The sequence below is a fragment of the Nanorana parkeri genome, unplaced genomic scaffold (assembly GCF_000935625.1).
Source record: "Nanorana parkeri isolate BGI_ZX_2015 unplaced genomic scaffold, ASM93562v1 scaffold68, whole genome shotgun sequence".
NCBI lineage: Eukaryota > Metazoa > Chordata > Amphibia > Anura > Dicroglossidae > Nanorana > Nanorana parkeri.
In genome coordinates this window covers 154949-179931 of record NW_017306336.1, presented here as the reverse complement: position 1 = coordinate 179931, position 24983 = coordinate 154949, and the positions used below count along the sequence as shown (strand labels likewise).

General features: G+C 38.2%; 1 protein-coding gene across 1 annotated transcript in view; it reads right to left on the bottom strand.

The window, feature by feature from the left end:
- The window catches only part of TMEM132C (transmembrane protein 132C), a 374589-nt gene that overhangs the window by 243629 nt on the left and 105977 nt on the right, over positions 1–24983 (bottom strand). Inside the window, exon 2 of the mRNA XM_018576482.1 lies at positions 16434–17319. Within this exon, the coding sequence (XP_018431984.1) occupies positions 16434–17319 (886 nt within the window). The remainder of the gene's footprint in view (positions 1–16433; positions 17320–24983) is intronic.

The window sequence follows — 24983 nt, the reverse complement described above, 5'->3', positions numbered from 1 at the left end:
CTGCTCTAATTGGTAGTGAATTGCGGGCTCCATCATTAACAAAGCTTGTATTCAGTTGGTCACAGTATTTTATCCCCTCTACTCATGACGCACTCATGGACTGCCAGTTTCTGCTCCCCAATACTACTGTTTTTTTCTCTTGGGCAAGACACCTCAACAGCCTCAGTTTCAAAATACTAACTCGGCACCAGTTTTACCACTAACTTTGTGCTCAGAAACCTCCTCCAGGTCCTTTTGAATCCTCCTCTTATTGCTCCACATTGCATTGTGAAGGAAGACACTTCACCAGCAGATCTCCTTGCATATGCATCTGTTTAAAAAGGTATTAGAAATATCCTGCAGATTCAAGATGTTACTTAGGTATAATTTGGTAACAAATTAGGACATTTTGTTCAAGGTGCATGCTAGTTTATACAGTAATGAATAATCTGTGGTATTGCTATTCATGGCATTTTACTACAACGTGTTTGTGTTTCTTTGCTGGACATTGCCATCATCCCTTACATCTTCCCTAATCCAGGTAGCAACTCTTTTGCTGGCTGCATCAGCCAGTTAGCAAGTGTGAAATGGGTGGACACTCCCTTCACAAACATCAGTAAGCAAAATCAGATTTCTGTTTTATTTGTGGTGGACTGGGAGCAAGTGTGAAGGGGTGGGTAAAGGTAAATGACAGGTAGGGACTTTGTACAATGTGTGCAAGTGCTTAAACAGGCATGTTGTACCACAAGCACCTAGTTAGAACGTTGTCCACCAAGCACATATTGAAAACTTTACACACACATCACGTTTTCAGAGCAGCGATTCTATGTGCAGAAAAAAAAAATACTTAAAAAGAAAATTACTACTTTATGTGTAATAACTACATACATACACAAAAGTGTTTAATCCCCAGCTCCCCATTTATACAATTGCTGTGTCTTTTCCAAAGCTCACCAGTGGTACAAAAAAGCCATTTTTGCCTTATAGGTTCTTGCCTACTTAGCCTTAAGTTTTAACAAATATCACCTTCCCAGCTGAGTGAGTTGTTAATCGAATTTGCATTTCTCTAAAGGAATTTTGATTATCTTATTTATCCTTTGTGACCACAACAGGAAATCTTACAGCACAGTTATCAGAAAATTTCTTGATCAAGCATGCAAGAAACTTACAAACCACCCAAGCACTTCTTGTAAGCATCTGCCTAGTTTTCTATATGCTTGAATGCATAGTCAAAAGCCCTCATGAGGGATGTTGGAGGTACAGGACTACAAAATAGGAACTGGTTTTAGCGGGGTTTAGAACTGGTAGGTCAGCAAACACAGATTAGTGTTTTTTGTATATACTATATTTCTTTCAAACTGTCTGTCTGGAATTCTCATTTAGTGGACAATGCGCTGAATACTGAAAAATGGCCTGGATGGGAAGGGGGTTTAACACCGCGGATGTCAACTGGTTAAAATAAGATAATTTTACTTCACAAACATCAGACAGGCATGCTTCCTTTCATATAAAGTTAATATGTTTTATTAGAAGCCTTAGCTACACTGCTTTTCAACTTTTTCATAAAAGCAGTGCTATGTTGTTAGTGGTACTTTTTTCATCTGGTTTTCTCAGCCATATTTCACCTGCACAGACCAGGCAAAATCAATTACTTTCTAAGGGGTTTGTGAGAAGCCATTACTTTCAAAGGGCCATTTGCTTTCAATGGAACATTCAGAATCAATGTCACCTTAAATTATGCAGCATTTATGCCATTTTATTTTTATTGTACCACTACAGATAACTCATGGTATACATCAATCTGAATTTCCCCCTCTTGATACTCTTCTTCTCTTCCTGAGATTTTTTCCTATTGCCAAAATGGTCTCTATTTAACTGAAAATGAATCTAATTTCTCCAGTATTAGAAGAATAACTTTCACCCTTTACATTTAGTGGAGGGCATTTTACACATGCATGTACTATTACAGAATGTTTTAGCAGAGAAAAATACATGAAAGCTCAGTTTAACTTTCAGTTTACATAATGTAGTGGTATTTCTGCTGTGGTCCAACAAGCACCCTGCTGAGTCAGACCTCAAACTCTGCAATAAGTAGAGCTTATGCAGCTCCGACTCATGTGTGTCAGACATCTGCAGAGTGACCACTGCTTTCACACAAAGAACAAGCTTCCTTCTCTGAAGCATTCTGGCTGGGTAAAGGCTTTTCTACTCAGGTTTTAATAAAAAGTTGGGTAAATCCTCATTACAGTGTAGAAAAAAACTATTTCAAAAGTAAATCTATAATTTTAAAAATGTTATTCAACCAGGAACTTACAGACAAACTTTGGATCCCAACCTACCCCCTCCATAAACTAAAACCATTGCACAAAATGTCTGCACAATGAGCCAATGACATCTTTAAGCAAGAAGGAGAGGAAAACCCATCTGTGGAAGGAAACTTCAAGGGGTCATGGCTAAAGCAATGCAGTAGAGATTATGTGACCATGATAAATTACAAGGTTTTGAGCATGTCATATGACTCAAAACTGACAACATGGTGCATCATTCTTCATACACAGGATTTTATGTCGAACACCAAACGTTGAATTGGATTTAGGTATGTGCATACTGAGAGTAATACCAGTAGTTTTGTCACTTATAGTCATGACAATGATGGCACACCCTTTCACCCATCCTCTTCCTGGCTGCAAGTGTTTTTCTCTCACCTTCTTCTACTCTTTTTCACTCATCCCTGGCCTTCCTTAAAGCCGGCCTACCTTCACTCCCCTCCCTGCCCCACCATGTTATCAGCTCAAAAAGCTATGAATAATCTGTGCACTGTAAAGGTTGAATGGGCTGATTTTCAAAGAATACTGGATACTATTAGCAGTTAACTAGTTCCTTTTGGTAGTTGATTGAAATTGCTTTTAATTCTTCTTTACAGAAATATCCACAAAACTTCTGGAAAAGAATAGATAAAATAGTGGGCTGATGGAGGGCAAGAGCTCTTCACTTGATGCAGAAAATATACATCTAAATAAAGAGAAAAGTGCAAACACCCACTGTTAAAACATAAAGAGCAAAAGTAAGAAAAAAGATACATGACCCTACTTTTATTTCCAGGTGACAAATAACCTTCAAATCCCAATCCATATTCTTTGGTGTAAAGTGTATTAAAATAGGATTGCCCTCTCAAGCTAAACACTGCTGTGAGACAACAATGTATAGGGCATAAGAGTACAGCATGTTTGAAAAGCCTTATACTAAGCTCCTCCTTTCAGCACAGGTTTTAAATTCTTAACTATATAATGCAGAAATATGCATCTTATTTTTTTTTACCTTGAAAACACTTTTCCAATGTGCAAACATTTTATGCATATGACTTTTGTGACTTTGACATGCTAAAAAACAGGCTGGAATAAAGGTCCGACCTGAACTTAAAAAGTGAGATTATAGGGAATATCTGGAATGTTGATTGTGCCTAAGCAGTAACTTGAAACATCTACCTTTTGCCTTAAATTCCTACTAAAACATTGCAGAGTACTTCCTGAACCCTTGTTCCTTCAGTCTCGTAGCTGTATATCTGCAGAGTGAGATCATCTAAAACACTGCTGCCTCTGACTGTTATTCTTACAAAATTGTCACTACTACACTGCTTATTGTTCTCCTGAGTGCTTGCTTTAGAGGAAACTGTACTTGAGAACTTGTAGTGCAAGGATCTCCCAGCTTTCTTCCTCAATTATTTTGTGGATTTGCACTTTTAGCATATCTTCTGTTGCTTCTTCATTAATAGCGCAACAGTTATCAAATTAACAGTCATTGGCAGGGAAGGGGTAGGGTTGCTTTGGCAGCACTGATATGAGGAAGAAAACTACTACTCCTCTGCCAACATGGTCCACAGAGACACAGTATAAAACAAAGCATTGTAAGTCAGTAATGGGAAAAAGATCATCTGCAGGGAGCTTACTGGGAATACTGATGCCATTTGTCTTGCATTTTTTTGGACACAGCCTCAACAGGACAGATCCTTTTTAAACAATTATATAGATGCATGCTAAAATGAAGGTTATATTATCCAAAATTAATAAATTAAGAATTAATTGATTGTGTAGTGGATTGACAGAGAGGCAACACTTATCATCATGGTCATTTGTTTGAAAGGCTATGAGGAACTTTTTGGACTCACTTGCAACGGGTGCCTTAAAGCCCAACTATAGGCTCTGATCCTTTAGTTCACCATGGTCTTCCATAGTAGTTTGTGGAAAATTGAGTTGAAGGACTAAAAACTAGAATGGTAAGGATTTTCAATCAATACATACTGTAGGAGTATCTATCTGCTCCATGTTGTACAGATAGATAGTTTTCCTTTGAGTTGCCCTAATCAAAGGTTTTTATGGCTAAAGAGACCGAGTCACCATTAAAAAAAATACAAGTAAAGCACAGAAAAATAATAAACTTTAAATTCTTGCAGTGTTTTTGATCCATAAACTTTTGTACAAATTTTTTTGCAATGTGCCTTTGAACTTGCTAGAGAATTCAACCAATCCATAAAGAATCATTCCCGTAGCACATCCACAGTTCCTTCACTGTCCTGCTCTGAAATAGTCCTGTTCTCTTCTGGCAGTGTCTACCTACCATTTGTGCTGCCCTGCTCTTGCACCCCTCTCTCACCTCCCTGCATAAAATAGAGGAAAGTCTACTGTGGCTGCATGAACTCTGGTATGGAGGGTACCTCTGTGCCTAGCAAAATAAGAGACAGAGGGTCGAGTAGGAAGAGAGGCTAATCAGCGTGCTATATTTAAAGGCACGAAGGACAATGAAATCTCCTTGGTGCCACAGGGGAAGTCCCTCCTTCACATCAGGAGCCTCTTAATCACATGAAAAACACCACTCACATCAGATTCCACCCTTTTACTATAGGAGTCCCCTTCACATCAGAGTCCCCCCTTTTAAATTAGGGACCTCTTTTACATTAGGACCCCCCTTTACATCATTGGCCACCCTTTACATCAGGAGCCCCCTTTACATCAGAGTATCCCCTTCACATCAAAAGCCCCCACCTTACATCAATAGCCACCTTCACATCAGAGCTCCTTCTTTACATCATAGTCCCCCCTTTACATCAGGAGCCAGTACATCGCATGACAACACAGCCAAGCCCCCCTGGAGCTTTTAGCCATAATGTGTTAGTATGCACAATATATTAGCACAATATGGCAGACTTATTTGGCAAATCAATCCCATCCAGCTCTGGGCTCCTCCCTCACTAGTGCTTCCATCATTGTCCAGTCTTCCTCCAGGTTATGATTTTTCGGCCACTTGATTGACGGGCCCACTCATGCACAAGGGAGTTACTTCATCTTGGCATGGTGAGCCTCTTTACTTCACTTTAAAGAGGCTGCAGTAATAAACTGCATGGACTCCCTGACTTTAACACAATTGCAATGTTTCTCGGACAACTTTTTCAGTTAACTGACTAGATTTTTCTTGTTAAATGGAGTTGTTCTCTAATGAATGAACATGTTTCTTTATGCAAATAAAAATGACTTTTTTGCTGTTATTAATTTTGTTATACTGTGTTACTAACAAATATTATTTTATATGTTAGCAAGACAAAAAAATAGCTGGGGTGAAGACATGCTCCAAAAAAGTACAATTTAGCTTACTTTCGTTCATTTCTTGAAAAAGAAACCATCCAGCAAATCTATTCTTGCTGAGTTCTTGTATGAAATTAAATAGAAAATTTTATATACATAATTTAAATAGCACATTTGCCTTTTTTTGGAAACATTTTGCATTTTTTTTAAATTATAAAGCACAAAACAAACAAATAGAGCCTTGAAAAGCTAATCTGACTGTGCGCTCTTTCCGTACACTGAATGTGCTGAGAGCTTGTGGGTTGCTAGGTTGCAAAATTTCAATATAATGATGAATTTATACTGTAATTTACATATTAAAAAGCAAGCCATCAAGCACAAGGTGTGAGGTGAAAATTACCATATAAATATGTAGGGTTTATTTAATAAAATAATCTATGCCATTCTCTGAGATATAATGGACTTCTATATATGTTTTACTCAGCTTTTGGGTCTACAATACTCCACTGCTCTCTCTGGCTGTGGAAACTGGTAGACTGAAAAGAACAACTAAATAGTAAAAAAAAAAAAAGACAATTATACAAAACTCTGTATTGTGATATTTTTTAAGTCAAAGTATATCTAAAGCCAACACTTCCTTTATAGCGAGAGATAGAGTGAGGAATGGTTAAAACTCTTGTTGGGGTTTCATGTTATTTGTGGTGTCTGTGTCTCATTGGGGAGATTTTCCTTCACTTCTTGTCTTGACACAACAGGAAGTAAGAGGAAATTCGCTCTAAAGTAACCGTTGTCACCTGAGCTGGCTTCCCAATCAGAACATTTCTCCTCTATTCCTTTTCTATAGAAAACTAAAAATGTTATAAAAACTTAAAATTCTATAGAAAACTTAAAAAGATTTTCCCGCACTTTCTGTACCATTGACAGTGGGCACCAGGACAGATATAAACCTTAACAGCAGGGACAAAGAAAGCAACAATCCAATATACGATAGACTCTGGGGTCTATTCACGAAGCTGCTGAAGGATCTAGCAGTAGCTTCGGCCGATCCTTTGGCTAGCTTCAGCCCCAGGACCCCTTCGGTTCAGTAGAACAGAAGGGGTGCTGTAGGGCTATTCACGATAGCCCGTACAGCTCCCGGACGTGGCCGAGCTGGATGTTCACTCGGCTGCCCTCGGCAGCTTAGTGAATAGACCCCTCTATTCACACTTGTGTGTCTGCTGTGCTGTCGTGTGTTTTTTAGCATGTTTTTGTATTGTGTGTAGCAACTGCAGCTACTGCTACACACTGATAGAAGTAGAGGCAGAGAAATAAAGAACCAAAGATACACATATCCAGTGTCACTTCTACAAGCATACATTAGCATATAAAACAAACAAATATGTGCTGAAGAAAGAAATGAGCTTATCTTTATTTTTTGTTTTTTGAGTGAGGCTGGTAATTGTCCCAATAAAGATATGGAAGTGCATAGTAATATAGAGGTAAATTGACGGGTGTGTAAGTAAGATAGTTCATATGGTTTATATCCACGAGATGCAGATAGATGTGGATTAGGTAATGATATTGATAGAGATACATGTAATTTATATAATTAGGGGGTCCCATGTGGGTTGATTTCCATCTATTGGTGTAAGAAAATTTGGGTAATACATGTATAAAAGGAGAATCCACAAGGTAAAGATACATATAGGACAATGATGGTGGTTATAATTGTGATGTTATACCATATGCAAATTGGAGCTTTACTATACATTCTGGACTGCAGGGTTAACAAAATAGAGACTGCATGAGCCTCCATTGTTCCCTTGGAGTATCGTCCTCCTATGGTCCCAGGAAGATATAACACCATATAAGGGATTTGGTAAATCTAGCCGACCTTGGCCGTCTGTATTCCTGGTTTGCTGTGGTTCCGCTTGGGAGTAGGCATGCACCTCAAAAGTGAGTTATGAAGGAAATAGAAAGAAAAAAGAGGAACACTTATATATTACCCTGTATAGGGATGCACAGATACTTTTCGAGTACCAGTGCAGATACTTGAAAAAGAGAACTACCAGGGCTGCAGAGGTTGCAGCTGGGACCGGGCTCTGGTGCTCCACCCCTGTCCTCAAATCATTAGTCTGTATTGTTTTAGAAAAACTGTCACATGACAATAAACAAAAATGTATCAGTACTCATACGTGTAAGTACTCGGCAAGTACCAGTACTCGTACTCGCAAAACTGGTATCGGTGCATCCCTTTATTTATATTTATAAAAACAAAATCATACATTAAAACAGAGATGTACAAATCCCAGGAGCTCTGTGTGCTCCTTACAAATGACAACTGCCTCCTAATTTTTGAATTTTTCTCTAGTCTAGTCTTTGAGCTCAAAAGTATCGGTACATGTACTCGTACTTGTACCGAGTACTGTACTTGGTATCTGTGCATCCCTATGTATTATAATGCATTTTGTATATAATGTATGATTCCTTATTGAAGGTTGCTCCCCTGATGAATCTATGATGCGAAATGCATCGAAGGAAAAGAAATTGTACAGCAATGTCCCTGCACTCACCAGCCATATCAGTTCTTCCACATCAAGCATGGCATGGCCTGCTGCTCACTCCATCTTAATATGCAGTCTGGCTAGAGGAGGTGTTGCAAGGAGGAGGAGGCTAATTGTTATGCACAAAATTGCACCAAAATGCACTAAAAATGACACCTGTACCTTTTTCATCAGCACAACACATACAGTATATGTGAACAGACCCCATAGAAAGTACTGGGGTTTCTCTTGTTGTGCATCGACGCACGATGCCGAGACACTAGAAAATCGATCATGATGTTTCACTTGTGTTTTCTCTTGTGAAGACTAGGGGGTTGATTTACTAAAGGCAAATAGGCCGTTCACTTTGCAAGGGAATTTGCACATAGCAGGGAAAGTTTGCAAGAAATACCAAATCAAGTGCAAGGAAAATTAAAAAAAACATATTTTTGCTTGCACATGATTGGATGATGGAAGTCATCAGAACTTCATCTCATTCCCTAAGATAAGGGGAACTTCCCCTACAAGGTGTGAATTCCCCTCCAAAGTGAATAGCCTATTTCCCTTTAGTAAATCAACCCCTAGATGTCTTTGTTATGCTGTTTGACACCTGTCAGGAGGAACAATGGAAAAGCCATGGTGTCTAGCAGCTAAATGTATGCAGGTAGAGACAAGTAAATAGCTAAAACCCCAGATGAATGAATGGAATAGAATACCTAAGTCCATCTATCCTAATATAATGATATGGCATTTGAAATAAAAAATAATAATATATTGAATACTATTATTACATGTATTAGCTTTTTACATGTAAAAGCCATAAAAGCAGAAAAAACCCTGACTGCTGTATTTGCTTACGTATTTGCTTTATGAATGGCATACAGGGATAATGGTAATACAAAAAGCACTGTGGTATTTGCATTCTTCTGCACTGAAAACAAACCAAAGACTGCTTCTGCTGTCACTAAGCAAATAATTTTTTTTCAAAAACAGCAGTCCATGTCAACCTATTATGACAGTTGCAGTTTTAGTTCATGTTCCCACTTCATTCATGGCCTGTGCTAAAACATATAAGATGTTATAAATAAAACAGTGTTTTTATCATGGATGAACTGTGTAAATGTTTTACACCTCTAAGGTCTCATTTGCTCGAAATCATTGCCCATTAGTTTAATTCTCAGTGCGCTGAGTTATAAACACTTTAACTGCAGTAATCCTATGGGACATGTCTTGCAGAGGAGAAGGAGAAATCTTTTAACTAATGCAGCTCTCTGTAGATTTATACTCTGCAGTAGATACACCCTATTTACATTTCTCAGAACTTACAACTTATGTGATGAAATCTCATTAAGACTTTAAGACGTTAACAAGATATCCTCTTGCAGCAAAAAAAAAAGTCTAATTACTACCATCTAATTAAATGGGGTAGCTGGCACTGATCCGAGAGCAAGCATTATAATTAAAATATGCTGTACAATTGTGTGTTTCCTTTACTTTTAAATATACAGTATTTCAGCTGGGCGAATAAGCAAATTAATGAACTTTTTCTCATAGTAAGGATTGCTGGCAGAAATTGCAGTTTTAAATATATTTATAAAGGCAGCATATTTCTTTCAATTCAAATTCCGCCACAAGTTACCCTTCCTTGTTGCTAAAATTGTAACTTATTTGGCCAATATCTCATAGGTTGTCATGGTAAAATGGCAATGTCAAAAAGCTTTGTATGAAAAAATATGTTTAAACCCTAAGGATTCAATCTTTATGAAGGTACTTTCCAGCTTCTCCTCATTAATGTTAGGGGATCACACCTCATATGGGATAGAAAAAAATATCCAAGGTGTTTATTCTTAAAGCTGGAGTATATGCAGGAACATTAGTCTTCCTAGATTCATTTTGAGCAATGTCACTACACAAGCTAATACCCTACTTAGGTTAAAATAAAAAGGCACCTAAATCCTTGTTTATATAACACAGTAGGCACAGATCTGAAACAATCTCGGGTGAGCCACTGGATTCAAATATTCAAAAGATCAGTTGGTGTGTGATAAATCACAATGGCTTCAGTGAGTCCGATCTCAACAAAAATGAGACATCTCACAAACAAGGGAATGCAGGGTTGAAGCTATATGCCTATGTACAGTCCAATGTGAGCACCAAAAGACAGAATAAGAGTCCACAAATGTTTAATAATAGAATGGGTTCATATATGACAACACAGAACAGCCAATGTGTTTCAGTTGTTCAAAGACCTCCCCTTTTTTCAGGGCTTAAAGATGATAGGTAGTATTATGGACGCAAAACTAGCACCGATCACCAAGGACTAATTACTTGCTGATTCACTTATTTTGGCTATATCATACATGCAAGGAATTGATCCCTGGTGATTTGTGCCAGTTTTCAGACCATAATACTACCTATCATGTTTAAGCACTAAAGAAGGGAAGGTCTTTGAACCCCTGAAATGAGTTGGCTGTTCTGTGTTGTTGTTTATGAACCTATGTTAAACATTTTTGGACTCACAAACTGTCTTGTTTGGTGCTCTTTTTGGACTGTATATATACATATATCTACACTAGGTACAGAGTCTTTATCTTCTGAACAACAGATTGGGAGGGTCCTTCTTTGGGTGCCCACATCACTTTCCTGATGATGTCCACACTAACAATTGACTGTTCATGGTGGAGTTCTTATAGGTCTAGAAAATGCTAGCTGCAGTGTGATTACATCATAATGAGGGGTACCAACAAGACCAATTAGCAGCAGGCCCTGGCTATCGTGATAGATCGATGGTCTCCACTCCTGGAAAAGGTGCCACAGAAGGTCAAGTAGCAATGGATATAGGCAAGTAAAATATGTAGGAGAAATAATTTTTTTTACATTTTTTATTTTTTGTGTGGTTTTTAATGTGGCAGTGATTGTTTGGCCAGTGTTGTGATGGGTCTTTGGTGAAACATCGATGAATGTGCAGTGATTATCTGTTGCCCGTACTCATTATGTGAATGCATTTATACTGTGGGAAATCAGTGGGAAGATTTCCATTAGTTTTAAATGATTTATGAAGAACAGAAAGGTACAAATCCCAACAAATGTGAGTGGGGGAGCTAAGATTAATAAAAATGTATTTTTAATAAAGCATCAAACCACTGGCTGAAAAGGGCAAATTATGATAGAATGCATTTATCTGCCTTTTCTAATAGGTTCTGTTTTGAATTTTCTAAGACTTGCAAACATGTGACAGTATACTTTGGTGAAATTAAAAATAGGTAAAAATAGTGGTCATCTAGGCATAAGAAAGACTCAGAAAATAAATCCCCAGTACTACAGCCAGACACTACTCATATCATACCAGTACTAAACTAACTGCAGATAAAAATATAACCTGATCTACCCTCAGTGGATTCCACTATCCAGAGCTTTCTCTTTTTTCTTGTTCCTCCAACAGTGTCCTCACAGCACAGTGTTAATGTTGTGATCGGTCAAAAATACAAGGGGATAAAGACTATAGAGTTCACTGTGTTTTGCAAAAGATCTCTTTATTAAAAAGCTACTAACGTGAACAGTTAGTAAAATCTGACTGAATAACAAGGATTGGAACCCAAGGATTGAAGCAGCTAAAAGTCCAGTCCTGCAAACCTCGGCATTACTAGGAAGCTGCTTCTACCTCTCTGCGTCAGCAGTCCCACCCTATGCGTGTTAATCATAATGACTTCATCAGGGGTGTGTCAGACACCCCTTTTGCAAAATACAGTGAGCACTATGCTTTTTATCCCCTTGTATTTTTGAACGATCACAAGATATTAATGCTGTGCTGTGTGGACACTGTTGGAGGGACAAGAAAAAGGAGAGCGCTCTGGATAGTGGAATCTACAGGGAGTAGATCCCCACCTCATCAAAGGGGAAACAGCGCTCTCAAACCCTGCATGAGGGTGAGCTGCATTCCATTTGGGATACATGAGGTGTCTGGTTATCCGGTGGTGGACATACAACTTGCAAAGTCATTGCACATAATCCTGTTTACCACGCGTGCTGCAAGAGAATTATATACATCATTGTTTCTTAAAAAGGACCTGCACATAATTAGACTTCCTTGAGACAGCTTTAGAGTTGTTTTTTGGATACCTGGCATGATTGTCACAATCCACTGGTTACTGTTGTACATATTGCATACACTGAAAAAAATCCCTTTTGTGCACTTATTGATCTTTGGCATTTGAACTGTAGCGCGGCACTTTTCATTTGTAAAACATAGTAAATTTGAGCACATGGTAGACACTGGGACACGTACAGTAAATCCACTGGGGCATATTTTACCTTAATGCTGTAAATGCATTAATGTTAAAATGTCTTGCATTTAGTATTACTTTATAGCTATCAAGGGGGGATAAATGTACACCTTTTAAATTTCTCTGCTCTACTTCTCATTCGTCCAAAGGCCTGATATCAACTATATATCACATTTTACTTAACCCTTTTCAAGAGACCTTTGTTAGACACCCAGACATGTCCAAATGGGAAGTAAGTTTAGGAACAGAATTATCCGCTGAACAGTGGAAGGCAATTTGGAAAACTCCTGCCACCTCAATTTGCTCTTTTTATAAAGAAAATCTTTATAAGATTTTACATTATTGGTATCATACTCCTCAACTCTTACATTCATTTAACTTTACAATTCGTTCTCATTGTTGGTGGTGTGGTTAACACCTGGGTTCTCTTTTCCATGTTTTATGGACCTGCCAACAATTGCAAAACTTCTAGAACTTGGTTAAATTGTCCCTTAAAAGGTTAACCCTATCTTCTTTTCTACTTGCTTTTCTTTATTCTTTAATATGTAACTTTTTATACTTGATTATTATATATATATAATGTTATTATATATTCCTTTGTATGTTGTTTATTAAGATTATGGTTGTATTATTTATTACTGGCATTTATATAGCACTGACAACTTAGGCAGCACTTTACATAGATGCACATTCACATCAATCCCTGACCTCAAAGAGCTTACAGTCTAAGGTCCCGATCTCACATGCATACCTATGAGGGCCAATTTAAAAAGGAGCCAATTAACCTTCCAGCATGTCTTTGGAGTGTGGGAGGAAACCGGAGTACACAGAGGAAACCCACACACGCACAGGGAGAACATGCAAACTCCTTGCTGCTGCAAGGCAGAATGCTAACCACTACACCATTGTGCTGTCTATATTATATTCATCTTTAGGACGTTAGTATTTCTTTACCTAGGTAAGGTAATTATAGAATGGACTTCTTGAACCCATGCTTATTTCTTGCGGTACTTGGGAATAGTGAATAATAAGTATATCTTTATTGTCTATCTGTTCTAATTTATTGGGTTATAGTATTACTATGGACACTATCCTTTATCTGTGAATGGTTTGTATTTTTGGGGAATTTTCTCTGTATTCCTTCTTGAAAACCGTTTAACAAAAACAGTTAAAAAAAAAACAGCTAGCAAGGGAGAAAACAAAACAAGGTTTGGATTCACTGTTGCTTAGTGCAAACTTTTATCTATTAGAACATTTTAGCAATCTACCCTTCCAGTGTTGTATTAATGTCTACCTCTACTTTGTCTTTTGTTTAATTGCTTGTTTGACCTTCATTGCATTATTAAGCAATTCAAGGAAATAAAGAAAGCTAGGGAATTATTGTTTCTCATAATTATCTGATTTTTGCCAATGCAAACATTTTTATCATGTGCTTAAAAATGCATAGTTTTACTAAAAAAAAAAAAAAAAAACATCTAGGGATATTCATTGCATTATTAAGCAATTCAAGGAAATAAAGAAAGCTAGGGAATTATTGTTTCTCATAATTATCTGATTTTTTCCAATGCAAACATTTTTATCATGTGCTTAAAAATTCATAGTTTTACTAAAAAAAAAAAAAAAAACATCTAGAGATATTGCACCCACTGGCGGAACTATCAGGGTCACAACGGTCGCAATTGCAACCGGGCACTGGCGTTCCGCCACTGGGGGGGGGCAGCGAGGCAGAAGAGAGCCCCCCCGAGAGAGTACAGCTCCTTCCCTGCCGCGCAGCCGCCAGCAGCAGTAGTGGGATTCTGTAGTGCTGACTTCTATTATAATGTATTGCTGGGATTTGTAGTCCCGCATAGCTGCTGGTATTCTGCATTGATGTATGATGATGATACAGTAATGCAGAATAGCTCCAACTATGTAGGACTACAAGTCCCAGCAATGCATTATATTTTTAAGTAGGGATACACCAGTGCCAATACTGGGCATTTTCACATAAAATACTAAATGCAGATACCAGTGTTCTGTCGAGAACGCCGATGTAGTCGAATTTGCCGACCTCAGCATTTGCGCTTACACACAGACCGGTATTATTGAGGGAACCGGGATTTATTCCCAAAGTATTTTGTTTAAATTGTTAATTGTGACCGTTAATAATATTCCATCCATCATTCACTGCCGTGGACGGTATATTATTAACGGTCACAATTAACCATTAAAAACGAATAATTTGTAAATAAATGCCAGTTTTCTCGTTAATCCCGTCTGTACGCAAGCGCAGATACTGGGTTAGCGTTCTCGACAGAACAATGCACTAAAATTTTAAACAGGCGGCTGCCCGAGGCCACGCGCTTGCTGGGGACCTTGACAGCCTTCCTGTTAACCATGCGGTGCCATGGCGGTTGGGGGGGTGGGCCTTAATGGTTTCCTGCACCTGGGCCCTTAAGGTTCTAGTTATGCCTCTGATTGCACTATTAAACTAGTTTCTCGAAGTGCAGTTTTGCCTCTCAAACCTTGGTATATTAAACAAGACATGTCAACACATGTACTGAATTTAGTTATTAATAAGGTAATTATTTGTTAATTGCAAACAGTAGTTATCAATTAATCTACAAATTATCAAATGTTTTAGAGATAAATTGCAGTAAAATATTTAGAGACAAATTACAGTGGAACTTTTTGTTAACACTAAAGGCAAATGGCAACTATGCATATGAATTCAAATAAAAAAAGTTTAAACCACCTTCAACAAAGTGTATAAATTAATGTGCAAAGGACCTATCATCACTATCATAGTCATCATAAATTAGGGATGAGCCGAACACCCCCGTGTTCGGTTCATATTCGAACATTTGAACCGCCGAAATGTTCAAGTATGAACTCAAACTCAATGCAAGTGTATGGGGGTCGAATGTTCAACCCCCATACAGCTGCTGGTACCTGTGGCTGCAGCGGCAAGTGTCCCTTCAAATCCATGCTGTTCTCCCCGCATGTGTTGGAGGAGGCTGCGGGGACACAGACCGCTGCATTGTTCCGCTGCCCCTGTACCTCTGCTGCTGTCTTCCCTGGTCCGTCGGCTTTTCTGTTCCCCCGTCCGGCCGCGGCACCTCTGTCCCGCCCCATGCCTCCTCTTCATTGCAGGCTGGGACCCATAGCCAGCCTGCTATTGGATATTGTAAAATGCAATAGCCAATAGCAAGCTGGCTATTGCACCCGCCCACTGCCTGCTGTCAATCAGCATGGGGGGACCTGAAGGAGAAAGGAGAACTTTCTCCTTCAAACTCATGTTCGAATCAAACACTCGGCCCATCCCTAATCATAATTAACAAAATAGCTTCTACTCCGTGAGACTCACAGAAGATTGAGAGAGGATTGAGCAGGAAAGCTCACTCTGTGACCAACTCAGTTACTGACCGATTATTTATGAAAGGATATATGTATGCCACCACAAAAAAAATTATTCTGCCATATAATTCTGCCATACAATAGAATGAATAATATCAGTTTATCGATGTGTTTCAGAAAAGTCCAATTCTGTTATCAGCATAAATGCATGCTATAATCAGGAATTTGTATGGCTGATTAAAACCATTTGAAATCAGAAAATGCAATATGATGATAGAGGGAAATTAGAACTTTACTTGAAATGTCAGAACATCAAAACACACATTTATTTTATGTAAAGGTATGAAAGGCCATTCTAGCTAACAATGATAAAGAATATTGCATATGGTCTAAGGGAGCGAGTAGGTTTTTTATATTTATGGAAAATGTTGCCAAGAGTACAGCAGTAAAATCTCCCACTGAAACCTTTCTGCCCACAGCCTTGCTGATAAGCAATCACTATGTAACCAAAGTTTTGCACAACTGATGCAATTATATATGGCCTCTGTATGAGCAAAGAAAGATAAGCCATAGTCCCTTCTTTACAGAAACAAGCAATATATTTTACCAGTGGCACAGAAGTTGGTAAGCCAACATAGGATTGATGTAATGGTTATCACTAGTTGCATGGCACTGTATAAACATTTCCACCAAACAAATTGTGTTTTATAAATTAATAAAAAATAAAGCTACTATACCTTAGTGTAAACTGATCCAGTGTTGAATTGTTAGCAACTGTGACATATACATGCAAGACTTCCCCTTGTTTGGTAGGTTTTGATGGTAACCAGAGAGCAACATTGCTGTCCAACCTGAGCTCTGTAAGCTGAGAATTTTCTGGGTTACGATATATCGTTATAGTAGCAATCCTCTGCAAGTGAGAAATGGAATCTTCCCCTTGGTCTCTACCGGGGCGGATGGAATTCCCCTTTCTTGCTTCCTCAGCTGTGCACTCTGCTTTCTCATCTTCTGAATGTATGCTATAGTAAAGCTCCACAGGTATACCATCAGACTGCTCTGGGTTTCTCTTACGGCCTGTAACAACAGGGAGTGAAGTAAACCAGGAGGGCTGGAATTCAAGTTCTGCTACACATAATCCCAGAATTCCTTGCAACCTGCAGCTCCCTTTTGCCTCCCTGGTTTCTCGAAAGGCAAACAACTTTAGACATGGAAGCCTTTCTGTGTCACTATAATCATCCCAGTCTCTACCAGCAATATAGAATAGAACTTGTACTTTTGGTTTGTTGGGGTATACCTTATCATTAATTAGATACGTTTTCAGTTTCCAGTTGAAAGTAAACTTGTTGGATGCAAATACCCGAGAGGACAACAGAAGGTCTTCTGAAATGTCACGCTCAGCAAAAAAAGGTCCATAGCTAGCATTCAGGATTGGAGTTCTTCTCGATTTATGAATGAAGAAAGACTCTACTCTTGATTGCAAGCTAGAATTCCTAATAAAATCCTGGTTGTTCTCCTTCATGAGAAAGGCAGTTTCTGCTGTTGTTATTCGATAGTTTACAGGTAGATATGTTGATGGTGCTGAAAACCTCTGGAAGTTTTCAAGGACCCCTCTAGATTGTGTAACTATGAAAAAGCACAGAGAAAAAAAAAATAATTTACACCAAAGCAACAGAGGCATTATATTTACCGTTTTCGATGGTATGGGTTCATTTTTTGTGTTCCATTTTTAGCATAGACATAAATATGCATACAACATTCACAATCTCATGTCATGTCAGTTGACCAGTACTAACACCAGTAGTAAAACCAAAAAATCCATCCCGGATATTACTTTTAACACAAGGTGCTTTGACTGGGCATGTCTATATGCTAGATCATAGATGTCTAATTCTTGGCCCAATCCTAAAAACATATTTATGATCATATAACAGCCAAAATTCATCTAATGCCAACAGGATCTTAAATCAGATTATTTGAAAAAAAAGGTGCAATAAAAATGTATTAATTTGTAATATTTCAAAATTACCCGACAGTCATTACTATTACTAAATGAAATATGTTTTTGTTCCCAGTATTGCTTTGTAAGACTTTTGTTTTACAACTTTACAACTGTATTTTAAATGGGTAGTAATGGGGCTCATGTCTAGAGACAGTAATGCTGGATCCCAGAAACCAACATTGCCACTAGGACCACAAAATTTATTTTCTTTTGGGAGCTTAAAGTAGTATTAAACTCAAAATGTTTTCAATAATGAATCCACAGCAATCAAATATACATTGCTCATCAGAGCATTTCTTTAACTTTTCTGCCCAAACACTTACAGTCATCATGTTTCCAAACAGCTGCCTTCAACTCTCTTAGCCCGGCTTCCCTGAACTTTCCGTCCAGTACAAGGTTACAAAGGACAGCAAAATCCCCAGAAGCCATCCATCTACTAGTTTAGAGATGGGAGGAGAAGGGAGCAGGGGAGAGACTTACCCTGCTGTGCCAGTGTGTTTATGGAAACATGCACAGCTTACTAGAACACACAAGGGTGGCTCCATAGGACCCTGCAATGGAAAATAGCCACCCCAGAACTGGATATCAGGGCCAGTGCTGAGGGGAGCAGCTGATTCTGCAGGAAACTAACTAAGGAGCAGCATCTGTTGTAACTGATTTAATCAGCATTATAAATAGCTTAACAACCTTTTGACTTTAATATCACTTTAAGATCATTTGATAACTGGTAGTTTCATACAACTTTTGTAGTGTTGGAGTCCTTGTACCCTATCTGCATAGATGAGTGGCCATGTTTGAATGGGTGTCCCTAGGCATTCCACCAGAAATCCAAAAACATAGTGGAGAGTTAAAATCTAAAGTCAAAACAAAAAGTGGGAAGAGTTAAAGTGACACTAAACTCAGGAGTTAAATCTTGAAAATGCATTCAAGTTGCTTAACTATTAACAATAATGTATCTTATTTGTGTATCATCAGCCACCACTCCAAGCTCACTTCCGTGATGGACTACAATCTCATGTTTAGTTTACTAATTTGTATTTAGCCCATCATGGGAGTGAGCTTGGTGTGGTTGGGAACAAAAGTAGCCATCCTCCAAAAGGAAGAACAGTGTCAGCATGACTTCAGAGATGATTTGAGTGGTACACAAATAAGATACATTTTTGTTAATAGTTAAGGTACTTGAATGCATTTTCAAGATTTAACTCCTGAGTTTTGTGTCACTTTAACAATCCTATCAAATTTTTATTGATGTTGTTGTCTCTGCTGGGGAGATTCACCCTCTCTATTTGCCTACAGAAAGAAAGAGATTAGTATTTGTACATACTTTAATCAGTTTGTGCTTATCTTAATTAAAATGAATGCAATTGATTCAGAAACAGAATCGGTTTCTGTATATCATCTGTAGATCACTATGGAAAAGTGTCAGTGCTATATAAATTAGTAAAACAAAAACAAGTTACACAGAAAGAAGCCCATTCATGTAGATTTGTATGTTATTCTTGTGTGAACATCAAGAACAAACCACAAAAAGTCATATTGTAAATAAAAAAGATGAGCATGAGTAACACCAGAAAGTTAACCCAAATTAACCTTAACTGTTTATTAAAATTGATATTACAGACTAAGAAGTACTGTAGAATATATGGGTGCCCCTTAAATGAATAACATAAATAACACCTACACTGAGTGATTACCTCTTGGGATGCTCATACCGATAGTGCAGATCAGTTAGCTTAAGACTAACATTATATATGTTTCACACATACAGTACAAAATCCACCTTTACAGCATAAAAATATATTCAAAATTTATGTGCATTGGTTCTATAAATCTATGAAATGTTTGTAATTTAGTGACTGCATTACGTGGCTTGCTCTCTCTTAAACTGAAGGTGTAATGTTTCCTGGGCATAAATCTATGCCATCATATTTCATAACCTGCACAGCGCTTACAGGTTTATTTATAGACATTGGTGGGATGATATTGTGTTTGGCGGTGGCATTCATTAGTAATAGTAATGTATCAGGCACCATTTACTAGATCAGCCTCGTCTCCTCCCACTTGCTTTCTACATTGCCATCTCTCTCTCTATTATGTCCGTGTTCTGCAATTCCCTCCAGAGTAATTAATTACTATGAACTGCATGGTACTTTCCTGGCACTGAACGCCTGATCAGCAAGGCCCCATGCTGTTCTGCTAAGCAGACAAGCTGCTCACATTTCTCTGTAAGTTTGGAATCCTAATTGATTTCTTGTGGATAGTTATTCCTACCCTGCAGACATTTTTAGAAGTTAGACCTAAATAAATAAATATCCTTTGACCTTGATAGCAGTGGGAATTAACACCAGGCCCACCAGTGAAAGGGCTCTTATTGTTAAAAGAGCGCTGAATGAGGGCATGCCGCTAAGAGCATTTTATTGATGACACTGAGACATCACATATATTGTCTGTGGCAGAAAAATACAGCAAACAACCCACAACACAAACAAGACTTCTGCCCTCCAATTAACTCAGCCAAATGATTTTTGTGCTCCCTCTGTAATCTCTTATCTCAAAACAACCACTCCTGCGTTACAAAGGAAATACTGAATCTAACTAGAAGGAATTTTCAGGCTGTGAAGTAAAAAGATAGTGCTGATTAGAAGCAATGTAAAAGTGTAAGAGTAAGATACAGTTAACACTTTTACAACCAAGGACAAGAAGTGGGCAGAAGGAAACCAAGAATGCAGCTTTTACATTGCCAGATTTCCCTTTTGAAAAGTTCAATAACAGGCACAGAGTTGAAAACCATGTACTGTACACATTCTGTGATTGCTTAGAGAAATTTCCTAACACGCTGGAAAATCTTTGCAAGAATAAGCAATCATTCCCTTTCCTCTATACTTCACAGATAATCATCACCAAGTTGGTGAGAAAAGTTCCCCCTCGCCTGGCAGGATCCTATATTAAATGAGGAAAGGCAGATCTCTACTTGCTTTTGTGTAGAGATCCAGCAAATCCATAGAAAGCTATACGGCAGCAATGGACACACATTTATCAGTATATATAACACTTCTCTAAACATTGTGACTCATTATTTTGTTCTCTGTTTCATTTCCAATTTATGGTTTCTCTCAATAATTTGTTGACCTTAAAGATTTGTATACTAGCTTCTCAAAAGCAAAGGTCTGTGAAGGTCATAGGATTCATTCACCTTATCAATACTGACAGGCAGGACATGTCTGATAGACTCATCTTTACCAGACTGACATGTCAGTGCAGTGAAATGCATAACTAGCCAGGTTCTTGAATCAAATGTCATTCCAAGATTGCACAAAAAGAGGACTATGGTTATTAATCACATAAAGTAATACAGATTAATGTATACATCACAGAAAGTGAGGAGGTTATAGACTAAAGTAGTAGAATCAAGTAGTAGATTTTGTCAATATGCAATGCTGGCAATTGAAGTGGGACTTGGTATTTTGCATCAATAAAATTTTGTTTGTTTTCTAAATGGATATTACTTAGCGATTATGGTACAATTATGCTGTCTCTTGTAGGGCTTGACAAAACCTGTTTCACCACAAAGTTACACTGGGGGAAACTATTATAAATGAAACTCTAAGTAGTATCAATGACAATATAACCCCCTTCCCCCAATGTATACTCTAAAGGTGCCCATACACCTATTGATTATCGTTCGGAAATCGTCCACGAATGGTCTTTCGTACAATAATCGATCAGTTGATGGGGACGCAATGATTTTTTTTCCTGCATTCCTTGCTGAATTTTCTCGAAGGGTGAGGCTAGAAAACAATGTTCGAACCGTACGCAAATCGATGGATTAGTGGTGTTTTCATACACAAAAAATATGAACACTGCACATGCGCAAACGAAAATCCATTCCGTCAATCGTCGAAAATCCGTGAGTTAGTATTACCGATGAACGATTATCGAAATTACATTGGTCTGTGCATGGTGGGGAATTCGAGCGGAAATCGAACGAGGGTTCGATGATGGCACAAAAAAAATCTAATGATAATCGCAAAGAGTATGGCCCGTTTAACACCGTTCATTGCCTGAGAACTTAAAATCCAACACCAGCCCAAAACTTTTTTTGCAGTTTTGGGTAAGCTGAGGAGGTTTTGCCATTACTTACTGTTACAATGGTGTCAAAGGGACAGGAAGTGATGTGATGTCCTTCTAATAGGAACAGAGACATCAAGTAAAACATGTTTTTAGTATCTCTGTGTCCCAGTGATGCTCATGCCCCTAATTTCATTTTTCTGGTGCCACAAGAACAGATGGTGAGTGGAAATCTCCTCAATGGGCTCACTAACAGCAATAAAAACCTAGCAAGAGGTTCTAATCCATAACCATTTTATTCAAAGCTAAAATAAACATTTTGGCTGGCGTTAATCCCCAAGCCCTTAACATAACCCTTCCAACACTGAATGCTGCATACTTTGTTTGCCCTGCACTAGAAGACTCTGCAGGCCCTGTCATTAAAGCAAAAAGATACTCCTTCACAAAACAGCTGTATTTCCTTCAGGATTAGGGACCAAGATCCAAAACTGAATTTTTCTTCATCCATCAGCAATTTTCAAAACATAGATATAGTGCAGGTGTCCTGAAACTGAATTTTCGAGACAAAAACTGAAAATAAAAAAATTGTCAGGCCAAAACTGAAACCAAAAATTATATATTTTTTCCCAATCTTTCAAAAATGTTTATTATTTTTTAAATTATTTTATTTTTATTTCATTTTCTTTTTTACTTTACTGTCTTTTTACTGTTTTTTTTCTTTATTTTTAAAATAGAAAAACAGATTGAGGACATTGAGTCCTCAATCTCTTTTTGTGCAGCCCCTGTTATGAATGAACAGAAAGCCTCTATACTGAGTGTTTCGGTCCTTTCATACATTGTTGATATAGTATGAGTTACTATGTCCACATTCATGAAAAAACTTCCCATGCATGTATTATGTATTATTTCTTCTCCTGCGCTGCAGTATTAGAATGTTCCTCAGCATCCTCACGGCTATACACAGTGAGGGAATTTATCAAAACTGGAGCATAAAAATGTGCATGGCAACCAATCAGCATCCACCTGATTGGGCCATGCTTCAGTATCTTGCTAGTCGGCCTCGCTGGCTCTCAAAATACCTGAACAATACCTGCATCCCAGAGGGAGATTCCCCCATCCACAGTTTAGCGTAGATGGAGGAATCTGTCGCACTTTTTCCATCTGACCATAGAAATACTGCAGAAAATCTAAAGGTGTATGGCCAGCTTAACCCTTGCAGTGAGGGGGTAGCCCCACTGCAAGGGCTAATAAAACTTTTGCCCATGACCCGCTGATCGCCTATATGTGAAACACCCGGTAACGGGTGTGTGCAACGGTCGGGTCTTTTCTGCCCGTGCGTGCCCGCTAGGGGGCGCGCGCGAGCAGAGAAAAATTGCCGTCTGGAGACGGCAACCAGCTGATGTAGCAGTGCCGTCCGTCCGTTTTTTTACTATGGGCGGACGGCAAGAAGTTAAGCAGATGCAATTATGTTTTTACAATTAATGTTTGTGACTTGGTAAGCATAGTATATTCATTTAGTTTGACACATAAAATGCCCTATTCACTAACTGAAAGGTTAGTGGAAGATGCATTAGCCAGAAATCTGCATGCATTGCAGTTTATCATGCAAATTAATTTAGGTTTCTTTCAGTACTCTGCAGAAACCAGAGTACAGATATATTTTTACAGTTTCTACTGACACTGACAGTTATCTTAATTAGGACATGATGAAAAACTAGATCAACATCATACGAGACTCATGCAATGTAGTCCAAGAATGTTGTACAATAATAATAATAAAGAAATATATAAATATTTGTTGAAATACCACATTCTGTAGGAGAATTATTAGTGTAAAGTGGAGTTTATTGGAAGTAAGGATAAAATATATTTAGTGTAGGGCAGTGCAATGCTAGAGACATGATTTTGCCCATTTCTGCTCATGTACTTGTCACACCATTTTCATAATTTGGGTTGTATACGACTATCCTGTCCCCTAAGTTGTGACGTGTGCATTTAGGATGCCATATAATGGGCATATTTTCCATGACACGATGTGTGCGTGTTCTCCTCTCCCCTGAAATTATGTGAGCATGTTCACTCTGTATGAGTGACAGAGTCATGTGTCCTAAGCCATGAGTACTATGTGACTGCGACAAGAGTTTCTAAAGCCACAAAGAAACAAATGGAAAAAAAAACACATACAGTATCCTTTGTAGCAGAAACAGCTAGAATTGTCATTGTGTCATATTAGATATGACCAGCTTATTTTATGTTCAGTTCCCAACCTTGTATTCTAATATGGTTAAAGAACTCATCTTCAACCACTATTTTTTATATTGCCACGGGTCACACAATTCTAAAAAAAAAACAAAGTATACATAACAGTCTGGGAATACATACCCATGTGGTGCCAGGTTTTGAAATTTTGTCCCACTGTATCTTTACTTTTCTATAGAGCAACAGAATTGGCAATTATCTCTAGCCAATGAGAGGAACTCTAAGTTTAACCCTCCCCTACAGAGCAGAGAATCAAGTGCACCCGTGTTATAAGAGCGAAAAGAAGCACAGGCACAACTAGAATTAGGCTCTACATGGATGTGCAAAATGTACACTTTATTCTAATGTTTTAGACATATTTTTTGTAAAGGACAACTGTACTTTAAAAAAAAAGCCTATACACTTCTCCTTTTCACCCACTTTTGAACTAATCTGCACCAACTCCTCCTACCCCAGCTTCTTACTTTCCTCTGTAGAAGAGCCACATCCCGTGCCTGGGATGGTCTCATACAAATCTATGTCCGCCTAGTGCATAAGCACAGTATAGAGGGTTTCTGTCTGATTTTGTTCCGTTTGGCTGCTTGAAAAGGATTTATGTCCGAGTTGGCTCCCTTCAGCAACAAGGACCAGGAGGAAGTATTAATTGTTCAAGTTATAGCTTACACAGATATGTTAATTCATACCCATGTAACAGCACTGGTGCGTAGTGAGTGGTCCAGTGCCATTACATGGTGTTAGTCAGATGCTCCTCCAGGTACAAGGAATTTTCTTCAGCAGCTGAATGGAACAGCGTGATTTTATGTTGCTCTGGTGGGGGAAGATGGTGGCACTGTGACAGAGAATTAGTAGACATGTGCTTACTAAGTTACATACATTAGGAAGTCCTCCATGCATTAGAAGCTATTTTAGGGCCAACATTTTAATTTAAATTTAAGAAGATGAAGTAGCAATTTAAATCATT